The sequence below is a fragment of the Mobula birostris genome, chromosome 14 (genome assembly GCF_030028105.1).
Source record: "Mobula birostris isolate sMobBir1 chromosome 14, sMobBir1.hap1, whole genome shotgun sequence".
In the NCBI taxonomy this organism is placed as follows: domain Eukaryota; kingdom Metazoa; phylum Chordata; class Chondrichthyes; order Myliobatiformes; family Myliobatidae; genus Mobula; species Mobula birostris.
This window is the reverse complement of record NC_092383.1, coordinates 3,944,912-3,962,301: the sequence shown is the minus strand read 5'-3', so window position 1 is coordinate 3,962,301 and position 17,390 is coordinate 3,944,912. Positions and strand designations below refer to the sequence as shown.

General features: G+C 41.7%; 2 protein-coding genes across 2 annotated transcripts in view; one reads left to right on the top strand and one right to left on the bottom strand.

Moving 5' to 3' along the window:
* spg11 (SPG11 vesicle trafficking associated, spatacsin) overlaps positions 1–13,004 on the top strand; it is a 205,971-nt gene extending 192,967 nt beyond the window's left edge. The window contains exons 36-40 of the mRNA XM_072278002.1: positions 2,512–2,680; positions 6,662–6,738; positions 9,725–9,880; positions 11,387–11,538; positions 12,489–13,004. Coding sequence (XP_072134103.1) covers positions 2,512–2,680; positions 6,662–6,738; positions 9,725–9,880; positions 11,387–11,538; positions 12,489–12,669 — 735 coding nt within the window. The 3' untranslated portion in view covers positions 12,670–13,004. The remainder of the gene's footprint in view (positions 1–2,511; positions 2,681–6,661; positions 6,739–9,724; positions 9,881–11,386; positions 11,539–12,488) is intronic.
* Positions 13,005–13,576: 572 nt separating this feature from the next.
* Positions 13,577–17,390, bottom strand: part of LOC140209661 (eukaryotic translation initiation factor 3 subunit J-like) — a 44,047-nt gene continuing 40,233 nt past the window's right edge. Inside the window, exon 8 of the mRNA XM_072278003.1 lies at positions 13,577–15,477. Within this exon, the coding sequence (XP_072134104.1) occupies positions 15,361–15,477 (117 nt within the window). The 3' untranslated portion in view covers positions 13,577–15,360. The remainder of the gene's footprint in view (positions 15,478–17,390) is intronic.

Here is a 17,390-nt window from a genome sequence, read left to right as displayed (position 1 = left end):
GGTTTCATGGCTACTTGGAGAATTGAAGAATTTCAGAGTTGTATACTTTGATAATAAATGAAATTGGTTAGCCTGACTTCAGTGGTTGGGAAGATGTTGGAGTCAATTATTAAGGATGAGATTTTGGTGTACTTGGAGATAAATGACCAAAGTCAGCTTGGTTTCCTTAAGGGGAAATCTTGCCTAACAAATCTGTTGGAATTCTTTGAGGAAATAACAGGCAGGATCGACAAAGGAGAGACAGTGGATATTGTTTACTTGGATTTTCAGAAAGCCTTTGACAAGATGCTGCAGGTGAGGCTGCTTAACAAGATAAGAGCCCATGGTATTACAGGGAAGATACCAGTGTGGATAGAAGATTGGCTGATTAACAGGAGGCGAAGAGTCGGAATAAAAGGGGCCATTTCTGGTTGGCTGCCAGTGACGTGTGGTGTTCCACAGGGGGTGGTGTTGCGACTGATTCTTTTCACGTTATATTTTAACAATTTGGATGACAGGTTGATGGCTTTGTGGCCAAGTTTGCAGATGATACAAAATAAGTGGAGCGGCAGGTAGCGTTGGGGAAGCAGGGAGGCTGCGGAAGGTGTACAGATTGGAAGAATGGGCAAAGAAGTGGCAGATGGAATATAGTATAGGGGAGAAAATTCAAAAATCGGAGATACGAAGGGACTTAGGAGTCCTTGTGCAGGATTCCCTAAAGGTTAACTTGCAGGTTGAGTCAGTGATAAGGCAGGCAAATGCAATGTTTGAATTCATTTAGAGAGGACTAGAATATAAGAGCAAGGATGTAATGTTCAGACTTTATAAGGCCTTGGTCAGACTGCATGGAGTATTGTGAGCAGTTTTGGGCCCCTTATCTAAGGCTATGTCCACACTACGCCGGATAATTTTGAAAACAAAGCTTTTTCTCTTCGTTTTGACTCTCTTCTCTGTCCACACTAAAACGGAGTTTTCATCCCTCGCAAACAGAGATTTTCAGAAACGATCTCCAGAGTGAATAAGTCTGAAAACGCCTAATATCTGTTGCAGTGTGTACGGGGTAACCGGAGCTTTTTAAAACCGCTGTCATGATGTGCTGGAACAGATGGCGGCAGCCTAGCATTTCATTGTTTTCTTCTTATTATTCTTATTATTATTACTACTTTATTGTCGCCAAAGAATTGATACTAGAGCATACAATCATCACAGCGATATTTGATTCTGCACTTCGCAGAACCTAACAATTTCAGAACAGACGGCAACAAGACTGAAGCCAGAAGAGTTAGAAATGTACTCACCAAATACTTTGACCCATAGCTTACTGAATAAATAAGTATTCTCACTTTGCCCTGTTTTCTGATGTGTAACAGCCTAATGTAACATTGTATGGAAATACAAGATAACACTGATGCAGACATGTTTTATACATTTAACAAGGTGCTTTATTAATGCAACAGAGTTAGTCAGTTTTTCAATGTTCGTCGTCAGCCGGGTCATACTGTCCGTGAACTCCCTGTCGGTTGCCTCCATACGCTCCAGTATTTGTTTTTGTTTGTTTTAAGTCCTCCTGCATGAGAGCCAAGAGCAATTCTTGTAAGTTTTTCTACTCTGTAACTGGATAAACGCGCACCAAGTATACCGTTTCCTCTTCGCTTGTTTTCTGTGTGTCCTGCACATGCCCAGTAGGAGGAGATTCACCCAAATATCTGTCTAATGTGGACGGAGATATTTTGAAAAACGCTTAGTGTGGACGCCTGTGGTTTTTACTCGAAACTGGCGTTTTCAAAATTATCCGGCGTAGTGTGGACGTAGCCTAAGAATAGACGTGCTGCCATTGGAGAGGGTCCAGAGGTGGTTCGTGAGAATCATTCCAGGAACGAAAGGGTTAATGTATGAGGCTCTGGGTCTCTACTCACTTAAGTTTAGAAAAATGAGGGAGAATCTCATTGAATCCTATTGAATATTGAAAGGCCTAGACAGAATTATTGTTTCCTTTAGTGGTGGAGTGTAGGAGCAGAAGGTACTGCCTCAAAGCAGAGGGATGTCCATTTAGAACAAAGACGAGAAGGAATTTCTTTAGCCAGAGGGTGGTGAATCTGTGAAATGTAATGCCACAGACGGCTATGGAGGCAAATCGTTAGGTATATTTAAAGCAGAGGTTGATAGGTTCTTGGTTAGTCAGGGTGTCAAAGGTTAATGGGAGAAAGCAGGAGAATGGGGTCAAGAGGAATAATGAGTCAGCCATGATGGAATAGTAGAATAGACTCAATGGACTGAGTGGCCTGATTCTGCTCCTATGTCTTGTGGTCTTTTATTCTCATCCATAGATGCTGCCAGAATTACTAAGTTCCTTCGGCAACTGTGTGCGTGTCACTCTGGATTTCCAGCATCAGCACAGTCTCTTGTGTTTAGGAGCTCATTGTGTAGGGTTCCTAACCATTAGACCAACTCTTCCCATTCCTCAGCTTTGCCAGTCTTATTAGTTAATTCCCTTGAAGTGAGTTTTGTAAGTTTCTTTTTGCTGACATGTAGAACGGAGGCCTGAAGACGGCTCTGCTGGACTACATCAAACGCTGCCTGCCTGGCGACAGTGAGAAGCACAACATGGTGGCCTTCTGCTTCAGCATGTGTCGTGAGATCGGGGAAAACCACGAGAGTGCAGCCCGGGTCCAGCTGAAGCTCATCGAGTCGCAGCCTTGGGGTGAGTCCCCCTGGAGGCCATTCAGTTTGTTTAGAGATACAGCACAGTAATAGGCCTTCCAGCCTAACAAGCCCATGCCATCCAATTAACCTACTAAGCCGACTGTGGGAGGAAACCTAGGCGGTCACAGGGAGAACGTACAGACTCCTTACTGACAGCAGCGGAATTGAATCCAGGTCACCAGATCTGTAATAGTGTTACGCTAACTGTTATGCAGCGCCTCACGCCACGTGCTGGACAGTATGTTGAAGGGGTAATGGGAGATAAGCAGCGAGCTCTGGTACTGAGAGGATTGCTCAGTCTGGAATCAGCATAGACCCTGTGGAGCAAATGGCCTCCAGCTGTGTTGCAGTAATAAGTAATTCACAACATCAGACCCCGTGGCTATGTCCATAGTGTGGGCCAGTCAGAAAAAGTAAATCTTAGGAAATCATTTTAACATAAAGAGAAAACAACAGGTATAACTGAATTTAGGCATTATTCCTGGACTGGCCAATTCAAATTAGAGTAAGCTGATTTGTCATGTGAAAAACCCAGATTACCAGTATTGAGGCTTATGAGCTTATCTCCATCTAGCTATAATGTTATTTCAATAAGGGGTAGCACAGTAGTGTAGTGGTTGGCAGTATCAACCAGAATGGTTGGGGGGTGGGAATCAAATTAAAGAGGCTAGGCGTGAGGAGGTTAGTTCACTACAGGGGGATGGGAACCAGTGCAGAGAGACAGAGGGGTGTAAAGTGAGGGTAGAAACAAAAAGTACTATGGAGAAAAGTAAAAGTGGCAGGCCGACAAATCCAGGGCAAGCATTAAAAAGGGCCACTTTTCAGCGTAATTGTATAAGGGCTAAGAGAGTTGTAAAAGAGCGCCTGAAGGCTTTGTGTGTCAATGCAAGGAGCATTCGTAATAAGGTGGATGAATTGAAAGTGCAGATTGTTATTAATGATTATGATATAGTTGGGATCACAGAGACATGGCTCCAGGGTGACCAGGGATGGGAGCTCAACGTTCAGGGATATTCAATATTCAGGAGGGATAGACATGAAGGAAGGGGAGGTGGGGTGGCGTTGCTGGTTAAAGAAGAGACTAACGCAATAGAAAGGAAGGACATAAGCCGGGAAGATGTGGAATCGATATGGGTAGAGCTGCGTAACACCAAGGGGCAGAAGACGCTGGTGGGAGTTGTGTACAGGCCACCTAACAGTAGTAGTGAGGTCGGAGATGGTATTAAACAGGAAATTAGAAATGTGTGCAATAAAGGAACAGCAGTTATAATGGGTGACTTCAATCTACATGTAGATTGGGTGAACCAAATTGGTAAAGGTGCTGAAGAAGAGGATTTCTTGGAATGTATGCGGGATGGTTTTTTGAACCAACATGTCGAGGAACCAACTAGAGAGCAGGCTATTCTGGACTGGGTTTTGAGCAATGAGGAAGGGTTAATTAGCAATCTTGTCGTGAGAGGCCCCTTGGGTAAGAGTGACCATAATATGGTGGAATTCTTCATTAAGATGGAGAGTGACTTAGTTAATTCAGAAACAAAGGTTCTGAACTTAAAGAGGGGTAACTTTGAAGGTATGAGACGTGAATTAGCTAAGATAGACTGGCAAATGACACTTAAAGGATTGACGGTGGATATGCAATGGCAAGCATTTAAAGGTTGCATGGATGAACTACAACAATTGTTCATCCCAGTTTGGCAAAAGAATAAATCAAGGAAGGTAGTGCACCCGTGGCTGACAAGGGAAATTAGGGATAGTATCAATTCCAAAGAAGAAGCATACAAATTAGCCAGAGAAAGTGGCTCACCTGAGGACTGGGAGAAATTCAGAGTTCAGCAGAGGAGGACAAAGGGCTTAATTAGGAAGGGGAAAAAAGATTATGAGAGAAAACTGGCAGGAAACATAAAAACGGACTGTAAAAGCTTTTATAGATATGTAAAAAGGAAAAGACTGGTAACGACAAATGTAGGTCCCCTGCAGACAGAAACAGGTGAATTGATTATGGGGAGCAAGGACATGGCAGACCAATTGAATAATTACTTTGGTTCTGTCTTCACTAAGGAGGACATAAATAATCTTCCAGAAATAGTAGGGGACAGAGGGTCCAGCGAGATGGAGGAACTGAGCGAAATACATGTTAGTAGGGAAGTGGTGTTAGGTAAATTGAAGGGATTGAAGGCAGATAAATCCCCAGGGCCAGATGGTCTGCATCCCAGGGTGCTTAAGGAAGTAGCCCAAGAAATAGTGGATGCATTAGTGATAATTTTTCAAAACTCGTTAGATTCTGGACTAGTTCCTGAGGATTGGAGGGTGGCTAATGTAACTCCACTTTTTAAAAAAGGAGGGAGAGAGAAACCGGGGAATTATAGACCGGTTAGCCTAACGTCGGTGGTGGGGAAACTGCTGGAGTCAGTTATCAAGGATGTGATAACAGCACATTTGGAAAGCGGTGAAATGATCGGACAAAGTCAGCATGGATTTGTGAAAGGAAAATCATGTCTGACGAATCTCATAGAATTTTTTGAGGATGTAACTAGTAGAGTGGATAGGGGAGAACCAGTGGATGTGGTATATTTGGATTTTCAGAAGGCTTTTGACAAGGTCCCACACAGATTAGTGTGCAAACTTAAAGCACACGGTATTGGGGGTAAGGTATTGGTGTGGGTGGAGAGTTGGTTAGCAGACAGGAAGCAAAGAGTGGGAATAAACGGGACCTTTTCAGAATGGCAGGCGGTGACTAGTGGGGTACCGCAAGGCTCAGTGCTGGGACCTCAGTTGTTTACAATATAAATGACTTGGATGAGGGAATTAAATGCAGCATCTCCAAGTTTGCGGATGACACGAAGCTGGGTGGCAGTGTTAGCTGTGAGGAGGATGCTAAGAGGATGCAGGGTGACTTGGATAGGTTGGGTGAGTGAGCAAATTCATGGCAGATGCAATTTAATGTGGATAAATGTGAAGTTATCCACTTTGGTGGCAAAAATAGGAAAACAGATTATTATCTGAATGGTGGCCGATTAGGAAAAGGGGAGGTGCAACGAGACCTGGGTGTCATTATACACCAGTCATTGAAAGTGGGCATGCAGGTACAGCAGGCGGTGAAAAAGGCAAATGGTATGCTGGCATTTATAGCGAGCGGATTCGAGTACAGGAGCAGGGAGGTACTACTGCAGTTGTACAAGGCCTTGGTGAGACCACACCTGGAGTATTGTGTGCAGTTTTGGTCCCCTAATCTGAGGAAAGACATCCTTGCCATAGAGGGAGTACAAAGAAGGTTCACCAGGTTGATTCCTGGGATGGCAGGACTTTCATATGAAGAAAGACTGGATGAACTGGGCTTGTACTCGTTGGAATTTAGAAGATTGAGGGGGGATCTGATTGAAACGTATAAGATCCTAAAGGGATTGGACAGGCTAGATGCAGGAAGATTGTTCCCGATGTTGGGGAAGTCCAGAACGAGGGGCCACAGTTTGAGGATAGAGGGGAAGCCTTTTAGGACCGAGATTAGGAAAAACTTCTTCACACAGAGAGTGGTGAATCTGTGGAATTCTCTGCCACAGGAAACAGTTGAGGCCAGTTCATTGGCTATATTTAAGAGGGAGTTAGATATGGCCCTTGTGGCTACGGGGGTCAGGGGGTATGGAGGGAAGGCTGGGGCGGTGTTCTGAGTTGGATGATCAGCCATGATCATAATAAATGGCGGTGCAGGCTTGAAGGGCCGAATGGCCTACTCCTGCACCTATTTTCTATGTTTCTATGTTTCTAATGGAAAATGTCATAAATGAGTCTGAATTAAATTTCTAGTGGAGCAATTAATGTGTCAAATTATTTTCTACATTATTTGCTTTAATCCAAATTTTTGACTGTTGAAAATAAATTTTCTAATTAAGCTTTTTATGTAATCCAGTGAGTTTTTTTCAGGAATTGACCTCTGTGCAAATGTCTGCTTGGTATTTATCACATTGTCCTTCTCATGTTTCAGAGGTAACGCCCGAGTTGAAGAAATCTTTGGTGAAGATTCTGGCTTTTCTCAAAGATGCTGCTGAGAGTTATTCAAAGGTAAATAGACATCTTGGTGCCTTGAGCTCAAATTGTCAACTCCAATTCAATCTCAGGTGTTATTCAGTGGTAACAAAACGCAAGGAAAATGTTTTCTTGTATAGGTGTATAGTTAAAATGTCAGAGCTTTGTCATGAATTGCTTTATTAACATGGACACTCCAGCATACTCAGCAGTGTTTCCCAGTGAAAAAGTTCAGAAAACAGATACTGGAAGAACATAAAAATTACTACACTTTCTGTACAATTTACTTAATATAATTGTAACAAATTTCATGACATATGTCAGTGATAATAACCGATTCAGAAAATAGGCAAAAGATTCCAGAGGACTCACTGATAGTCATTACAATTTAATTTTAAGAATGACATTAATGTGAATGTTAGAAGTACTGAAGGGTACTGACTTACATGCAGTAAAAATCATTATTTCCATAAGTTTTCATCATTATTATTAGAGACTAATACAGTTCACGGTTAAATCACAAGGAATCTTTAATGTAAACACAAGAGATGCTAGAAACATTTACATGCATCATTGACGTTTATTGCTAGATTGTCCTTGACGAGATGGTGAGCCTCCATTAGACATAGGAACAGAATGAGGACATTGAGTCTGCCATTCCATCATGGCTGATTTATTATCCCTCTCAACCCTATTCTCCTCTCTGTAACCCTGTCTAATCAAGAACCTATCAACCTCTGCTTTAAATTTACCCAATGACTTGGCTTCCACAGCCATCTCTGGAAATGAATTGCCCAGATTCGCCACTCTCTGGCTAAAGATCCCTCCACCAGTGCTATTGCGTAGTGTTTCAGGATTTAGTCCCAGTACTGATGAAGGAATGAATATTTCCAAGTCAGAAGGGCTCACAGCTTTCGGGAGAACCTGCAGGTGTTGGCATTTCATGTACTCTGAAGACCTTGTCCTCAATGGTGGTAGTTGTAAGGTGTTGTCAGAGTTGCCTGGGCAAATAACTACAGTTCATTTTGTAAATGGTGCACACTGCAGCCACTGTCTGTTGATGGTGAGGCTGGTGGATGAACTTTACCACTATTGTCAGCTTTGCGCCCACCCAGGCATCCATCATATCTTGATTTGATTTGTAGACATTGTAAAAGCTTTGGGCCACCCACCAGCTATTGCCAATTCCAATTAAGGAATTATATATATATAGTGAAATGTAAAGCAAAGGTTGATAGGTTCTTGATTAGTAAAGGTGCCAAATGTTGTGGGAAGAATCTGGAATAATGGGATTGAGAGGGAAATAAATCAGCCATGATCGAATAGTGGAGAAGACAATGGTCCAAATGTCCAAATTCTGTTCATCTTAAGGACGTACAGGTCTAAATGCCAGTCCTTTTTTGTGTTTGGAGGCAGAATCGGAAAAAGAGTCATAATGAAGTATAACTTGTTCACTAGTTTCAGACTTGGTAATTCAGTCTCCATCTTTAACCTTCTCACCATTTTCCAAATATTGTCATGTAACAAAAATGAAAATCTGTAGCTGCTAGAATAAATTATACATTAGATTTAATTCACTTGTTTCAAGTGATTCATATAATTCTTGATAATCTATAACCTGTTTTTGCACAAACTCTGTGAAGCTGCAAATGACATTTTGAGCGATTGTTAAGAATTAATTTCTAATCTGCATTGTACACACTGGGCATTCCTTTTATCACTGGTTGAACAATTATATTGTGTGTTTGCAACCTGCTGCTAGGGCTGGTGGGAGGCAGATACGTTAGTTGAGGGTGAAGTCTTGGTCTGCTGCCGGTGATAGCTCCTCAGACTTTGTTCTGGCATAATTGTGGACCTGAGAGAACAACGGCGTCCTTGCTGTAATACTTCATTCAAAATGTATGGGGATTTCCTTGTTGCTTGTTCTGGATACATTTGTTATGACTGATAAGATTAAATATCACCTGATCCTCCAATGAACAGCTTGCCTTGATTAAGAATCTTTGTTTACATTCATAAGTGATGTCATGGGGTTCTTCATCCTTGTGTAGAAGCCCAGAAAAATACTCATTCCTTGAATGATTTTGAGGGAGTACGGAAATGTTTTACAACTTGCATTGTGTCTAATCCTTTGTGGACTCAGATCAGTGCTGTGCAGAAACGCATTTGGTCCAAGTTGACTGCAGTCCCCATTAACACTAATCCCATTTGGTCTTTGCTTCATCTTCCTATCCAATTAGGAGAACACACATCACAGTACAAGTGTTTTATTATTTCATACATTGTGTATATTATTATTCTGTAGTTTATTAAAGTCTCCACACTGATGTGTTTTTAAATATTGTAGCTGTAACTAAATAATTTCCCACTCAGGATCAATAAAGTATGTATTATTATTATTTGTTCAATACCCCCTCTGGTAGCCTCTTCCAGATACCCACCAACCTGTGTGAAAAATGCCTCTCTGATCTCCCATCTTAAACCTGTGTCCTCTAGTTGAAGCTTTAGCAAAAAGACTATGTACCCTATTTATTGGTATAAATCTCTACAAGGTCACACCTCAGCCAGTGAGACTAAATCCAGCCATACCCAGTCTCTCCATATAACCACATCCCTCCATTCCAGGCATTCAGTTTTTATTATTTATCTTCCCTTCACTAAAATTTGCTCTACGTGCACTTTATTTATATATATTCTTATTGTAATTTATACTAACTTTTTGTCTTGCACTGTACTGCTGGCATGAAACAAATTTCATGACATATCTCACTGATTTAAACTTGATTCTAATTCTAGTTCCTATATCCACCCAAGAATAACCACCATAATTGTAAATGCCTCTATCAGATGGAATTGAATACGAGGAGTGCTCAAATAAACTCACTCTGCAATCTGCTGTCTACAATTATTAGATATGACCTTAATGTTCTGTAATGTGACACAGAATCTATTCAATGGAAGCAGTTCCCATTGTCAATAACTCCTAGAGATTATTTTGGAATGTTTGCCTTGTTGTTCCTAGGACTCGTGTATCCGGCGTGCCTCTCAGTGTGTGAAACTGGCCAAACTGGTGACGCTGCAGCTCCACTTCGTAAACAACCACCAGAATGTGCAGTTAATTAATCTGCAGAGAAATGATTTGATGACTTGTATCCTTTCCTTACCAAGGTTCTATCAGGTACTGGGAATTGGCCTCTTAATGGTTAATTGTAGTATTCAGTAAATATCATTTCACATTGCAAGCATGACTGATCTGTGTCACTGCCTCTGGGACAGGCCAGTCCCTGCTCTTTGTGATATGTATAAATGACTTGGAGGAGTTAGTAAGTCTGCAGATGACATGAAAGTTGGTGGTGTTAGGGACATTCTTTGGATGCAGAGCTGGGCTGAGAAATGGTAGATGGAAGCCAACCAGAAAAAGTGTGAAGCGATTTACCTTGGAAGGTCAAATTTGAAGGCAAGGTTAATGGCAGGATTCAGTAGTATGGAGAAACAGAGGGATCTTGGAGTTCACAGCCATAGATCCCTCACGAGGTGAAAGGACATATGGTGCGTTGGGGTATTGAGTTCAGAGACATGAGGTAACATTGCAGCTCTGAAACTCTAGTTAGACCACATTTGGATTATTGTGTTCAGTTCTGGTCACCTCATTATAAGTTGTGGAAGCTTTAGAGAATGTGCAGAGATTTATCAGGATGATGCCTGGATTAAAGAGCATGCCTTATGAGGAAAGGTTGCATGAGCTAGGACTTTTCTCTTTGGAGTGAAGAAGGATGAGATAGACGTGTGTAAGATTATGAGAGGCATAGGTAAGAGTGGACAGCTTTTTACCCCAGGATGACAGTAGCCATTAATTTAAGAAGAGTGGAGGAAAGTTTCAGGGAAATGTCAAGAGATAATTCCCTCTTCTCCCCGCATGGAGTGTGGTGGATGCTTGGAACACCCAGGTCAGGCATGAATGGTAGTAGAAACAGGGGCATTTAAGAGGTCCCCAATTGGCACATGGATGTAAGAAAAGTGGAAAGGTTAGTTTGATCATGGCGTAGGTTTATATAGGTCAGTACAGCATCATAGGTGAAAGGGCCCATATTGGATTGCAATGTTTTGACTGGGACAACTTGGGACTGGAATGCCCAGAACAATTAAGCAAAACAGTTTGAGAGGTGACATAATATAGATTTATAAAATAAGAGGTATAGACAGAGTGAACAGCCAGGGTAGAAATGGCTAATATGAGGGGGCATAATTTTAAGGTGATATGGGGGGGTGGGGGTGGTAGAAGCAGATCTATTAAGAGACTCTTGGATAAGCACATGGATAATTGAAAATGGAGGGCTATGTAGGAGGGAAGGCTAATATTGATCTTGGAGTAGGTTAAGAGGCCAAAGGGCCTGTAATGTTCTGTATTCTAGATACATTAGGGTCATTTAAGAGATCCTTATATAGACACATAGATGAAAGAAAAAGGAAAGGCTGTTAGTAGGGGCATGTTGGAATTTTAAGCAATGACAGTCTTGTGAGAAAACATCTTTACTAGCAACAATTAAACTAGCTTAGCGACTAGTTGTACATTTACGACAGCGGCAGGATACCTCTAAGTCACAGAAGCCAAGTCTTAGCTGCTTCTTGGTCAATGGAAACGCATACCTTAACTGTAGAACTCATCTTCTCTCTATCCTTCCAGGCTTCTATACTTGCAGAGGCATACGACTTTATCCCTGATTGGGCAGAGGTTCTGTATCAGCACGTGATTGTCGCTGGTGATTTTGCCTACCTGGAGGAGTTTAAGCAACAGCACCAGCTACAGCCTAGCCTGTTTGAAGAGATTTCTACCAAGTGAGTATTAGGATGTATTTGGTTAGAAAGAAAGAATTGTGAGACAAAACACAAGGACTAAGAAAACACAAATAATTTGTAAGAGGTGAGAAAAGTGTTTATTTACGCACTGAGATTCCTTTGAACCAGTTAGGAAAAAATGAAATGTGACAATATTGGTAAAGAGAGTAAAATTTGGAAGCCAGTTATTTTCACCGTTTAAATAAACTGGAATTAATGACTTTACATGAGCACATCTTCTACTGTGGGGCACGATTCCTTCTGCCTGACTATATAATATTTCAATCACTGACTCCCTGTAAATAATGCTTCATGCTCACAGACTGGATGGTACTCAGCCCACTGGGTAACCAGATGTGAAGTGGGAGAAATTCATTCTTGATTGCTGATGTTACACTGGAATGAGAATATCCGCTGATGTCAGTGGAAAGAATAAATAAAAGCATGTTACAGATACACCTCAGTTTTCAGGAGACTTGATGGGATGGATTTGCTGACTGCTGTGAAGCTATGGGCACCTTCTGCCAGGCTTGCAGCTGCATTTCTGACTTACCAACAGTTCACAGGAACAAACATTGTTGTAACCTGGGGGAGCAGCTGTATTATAAAATTCCAGGTGGCTCACGCCTGTCTTTACCCAATGAATCTAGACCTACCAACATGGATTTTTTCCATTTCAGGCCTCATGCATCCACAATCATTACTGAATAAATAAAATAAAACTGCAGCCCATAGTCTTAGCTTGTGTACTTAAAGGCAGTTTTTACAAGTCTGTGCTGATTCCTAGATCAGAGATTAAAAATAAGATTGATTAAGCCAAACTAAAAATCCATTGGGCTACAGGAAGTTCTAGTCTTGAAGTCAGTAGAAAGAGAACCCAGACAATAAATAAAGGATTTCCTTGTGCAGGATTAGAAATTCTGACAGTTATTTTTTTTTAATACTTCCAGATTTAAACAACATAAGGGAGATGGCGGAGCAAGTCAGAACCTGAAGCGGTTACTTCAGTACTGTGAGGATGTCTACCTGTTTTACAAAATGGCTTACGAGCACAATTTCACAGACGTAGCAAACAAGCTTCTTAAAGAACCCCAGACGAGATGTTATCTGAAAGACAGCATTGCCAGCTAGCTATTTGTGTTGAAGCTTAATACATATTAAAAAAAATCTGTTCAGATTGTAAAAAATGTAATTATGTATATAGGTTTGACTTTTACATTGACTGAAATTCCACTATTTCTCAGTGGATGTTTAGTGAGGACCCAGTGTATAAGTAAAGCTGCTACTGGAAACAGCAGTTGAGCAAAGTGCAGTACAGGCTGGGTTTCTCAGTGATATTAAAGTGACTACCATGCATTTAACCTTAAACAATTGTGAATTTAAGTCCAAGCCAGAACATGACACTAGCACCAAATACAGTGGATGAAACAAAAAATGAATAAAACTACTGTATTCTTTCTAACGTTCTCTGTTGCACGCATCATTTCATTGGTTTGCACCATCTCAGGCTATGAACAATTGCACAGAATACCTAGAAATGGCATCTGCCAGCTTCCAGCATTTGGCCACCCTTCAGATTGTGTGGCTTAAGATTTGTTGTCTGCATGGCAAAATCCAAACTTCACACATTAGTACCATCTCACCTACACATATCTAGGCAGGCACTCAGCATGATTTCATGGGGATTGAATCACCTGTCAAAAATGGAGGTTCAGGTGCACCAATGAAAGTTAATGAGCAAAAGGTAGAGCTGCAGGGGAAAGTTTGTGATGGCAAAACTACCTACAGCTGATACACACTCAAGTGGGTGAATGGTCATGTATGCCTGCTGGTATCAGCAGTTTGATATGAAACCTTGAAGAAACGTGTTTCAATCTGCATTGTCACCATGTGTCCTCCTAGAGGTAAATAATTTGCAGTTAAAAACCCAGATGTCAGGCACAACTATTTGAGTAGAATTCCAGGGAACAAGCAACCTCTAAAACACAACCAGCTTTGATTCACGTTTTCCGAAGGCCATGAAAAACAATGCAGGAAATAATTAATACTCATTTATTATCCCAAAACATAGCAATAGCAAATGTCCAATTATGTTCACATGTAGTTATGCCTTCCCAACTAATCAGCAACAGATGAGGTTAATATAAAAATAAATTACTCATCTGTTGTGCTGATCAATAGACTGTAAGAAATTGTGTTTTGTAAAATAAATTTGGGAAGGGTAGAGAGATGGACAATACAAGAGCTATTCCTAGAAGCTGTTTTGTGTTGAAGACCACAAAAAGCACAATCACCAACTAAAATAATTCTGTGGGGCCTTTAAAAATAATGCATTATTTCCCATACAATGAAATTACACTGGGTTGTAAAATCACCTCATGATCAATGCAAAATCTAGGTAAAGTGCAGTTAAAATTAATAAACTGAACATATACTGCACTGATGCCACCTTACAAGCACCTCCAACCCATTACGGACGACTGGTAGGTTATGATGAGTAAGTAGCACATGCCTTACTGTAACTACACACAAGGAAGTTAACCCCAAAACTCCAGAGTGGGGTATGTAAAATGAAGATCACTACTTCTGCCTCCACATTCTCACTGAAGTTTCTGCATTCAGTTCCATTACTGGAAGTGGCCGGCTTGAAGAGTACTTCTTCACCGCAGCCCATCCTTTCCCTCTTCACTAGCATCCTTGATTCAAAACCCCTTTGCAAGGGCCAACTTCCACACCCAAAGCTTTCAACAAATGGTTTAAAACAAAATGCCAGGTCTCTGATAGGACTAGTCAAATAGGCAGCATTCAAGACTCACTGTGTTTCCCTGACTTGCCTAAAGCCAAAGACTCCAAAAAGTATAATCCTGTTTAGAAAACCAAGTGGCATCAATTCAGTCTGCCAATCCTCCCCAAGCTAAGCCAGTGAAGTGGTAGTCAGTGTGACAAGATTTTGCCCACAACAGCCATCCACAAAGTGACGACACCAATCCCAAAGGATGAATCCTCTAACCACAAAATAATTTATCCCTGTTTAGGGGCATAGGCTTCTGCTGTCCTCTCACAAATTCAGGACATCCCAAGGTGCTTTATGGCCAGTGAGGTACGCTGTGTGCTTGACCATTGTTGTTGTAATGCAGGAATGTGGCAACCAGGCTGAACACGACAAGTTCCTACTCACAGCAACAAGATCATCTACCTTAAAATGATCAAGGGTTTTCTTTACAAGTCTTCAGTTTCCCAAAGGTGCAGCCATAAAATGGGCAACATCATAGGAAGGTCACATGGCTCCTCCCCATCAACCCAATTCAGAGAGAACACCTAAGGCATGTTCTCTTAAGGCAGACCGAACCAGAAGCCAAAAGCCATAATGTCACAGAAAAACAGGTTCTCTAGTTAGATTGTTTCAGAGAAGAAAAGCTGGCAAAATGCATGTAATTTTAAAAATAGTAATCTGACTCTGCAATTCTAGAGTATCACAATAAACGTGATAGTACGTCAGCTCAGGTCACAATAGAGAGGCCGAGTCATACACTCCAAGGCTCCAGATTTTTTTTTCAAATATATAGCTCTCTTCCCCACCCCACCCACCCCAAATCCATGCAGGTATGTTCTCCACAGTGCTACCTGAACGTTGTCACTGACTGCAACAATGCATAATTATGGTACCAGCAATAAAATCTGCTGATATTACCATGGGGTGTCCAGTGTCCTAGCTAGTCCCATAACAATGCAAGGGTTCTGTGCAGCTCAGGGACAAACCAGCAGCAGAAGGTAGTCTACAAAAAAAAACATGCTGGAAGAAGCCTGGTGACGAGGACGGGATCACATGAAGTCGTCGTACTCCTGCGTGTAATCATAGTCATCAAGATCATCCTTCAGATTTGCCTTAAATCCACCCGCAAGCACAGGAGCCTTTTTCTTCTTTTTGCCTTTGTTTTGCTAAAGGGTGTGAAAAAAAATAAGTCAGATTTCCTCTCTGGGAGATTTGAGAAAAATATAGAACAGTATATCACAGTACTGGTGCTTCGGCCCACCACAATGTGCTGACTTTTTAACCTACTCTAAGATCAATCTAACACTTCTCTCCTACAGAGCCCTCCATTTTACTATCATACATGTGCCCTTGTAAATGTCTCAAATGCCCCTAAAGTATCTATCACCATCCCTGGCAGTGCGTTCCATGCACTCACCACTCTGTGTAAATAAAGAAACTGCCTGACACCCTCCCCCCCATACTTCCTTCCAATCACTTTAAAATTATGCCCCCTTGTATTAGCCATTTCTGCTCTGGGAAAAAGCCTCTGGCTTTATCTCAATCCACTCTATCTATGGCTCTTATCACCTTGTACACCTTTATCAAGTCACCTCTCACCTTCCTTCACTACCAAGAGAAAAACCTGAGCTCAGTCAACCTATCTTTTTACTTAAATATAGTAACACAAGAGATCTAGATTCTGCAGATACTGGAAATCCAGAGAAACATACACAAAATTGCTGGAAGAACTCGGTAGCCCATCCATCCAGATGAAAGATCTCAGCCTGAAACACTGACTGTTATTCCCTCCACAGATGCTGCCTACCCTGCTGAGTTCTTCTAGCATTCTGTGTGTAGACCTGCGTGTACCAACAAGAGTTCATAAGACTAATATCAAAGAACTAACACCAAGCCCAAGGACAGATGCACGAAAAATGAAGCGAATTTTACAGGACATTTCAAACAAAGTGTTAAGGAGCAGGAATGGGATTTCAGATCTAGGGACTCAATGGACAGCACTGAAAGACAGCCAAGGAAAACCCACATACACAAGAGGGCAGAACAAAAGGAGCACAAAAGTCAATGTCAATGCTCTCTCAAAATAATTTCCACTATGTTTTAAGCGTTCCTACTTCTAACAGCCTCATTAGAACAAGAAGAGATTTTATGCAAACCAACATTTTGCAGAGGCTCCTTGAGTTTACTGTAATAAAATCAATTGCTTATAGGTATTTAGCAAAAGCCACAGGGCTTATACTTCGGGTGAAAGAAGAGGTTTCACAGGGTTACAAGGAAGACTAATTTCACCTAGAAAAGTAGCTGAAATCTCGACACACTGCCTGTCCTCTCACAACAGTGAAGTATCTGGAGAGTTTCCTGCATCACTAAGACATGGGCTTCAGGCCAAATTCACAGAAATGAGATAAGTACAGATTGGTACTTGATCAGCACACACACTGCGGGCTGAAGGGCCTGCGTCTGTGCTAAGTTTCTCTCTCTAGGAAGTTAACATTGCATTGTAAAACAATGTACACATTTGTCCATCTGTGGACCATATTTACTCAGCACTGCTTGCTCCCACTGACATTTCACCCATGTTAATTCCCAGTTTCTGGCCCTGAGGATGTTTCACCTCAATTCTTTTGTAATGTAATGTGATGCTTTATACCCCCACAAAAAAGATGGCAAAGAGCGTTGGTGCCAAAACACAGCCTTGCTGATGGGGAACGGGCCAGACAGGTCATTGCTGTGTTTAACCTGACTGCTTTGGCCTTCATGGAGCTCCTGCAAGATGGTGAGGAATTTCAGGGGACAGCTGAGCATCAAAAGAATCTTCCAGAGACCATAGCAGCTGGCTGTATCAAAGCCCTCGGTCAGGTCAATGAACGCCATGTACAGTCCCAAGTTCTGTCAGGACACTTCTGTCTCTGGCACAGGATAAAGATCATGTCAGATGTGCTTCTGTTCATTCTGAATCCGCACTGACTCTCTGTGACGTTGCCTTCGGCAATGGTAGGGATGATTCTACCCAAGAGAATTCTGCGAGGATCTTCCCAGCAGTGGACAGCAGGGCAACACCTTTGTAGTTTGAGCAATC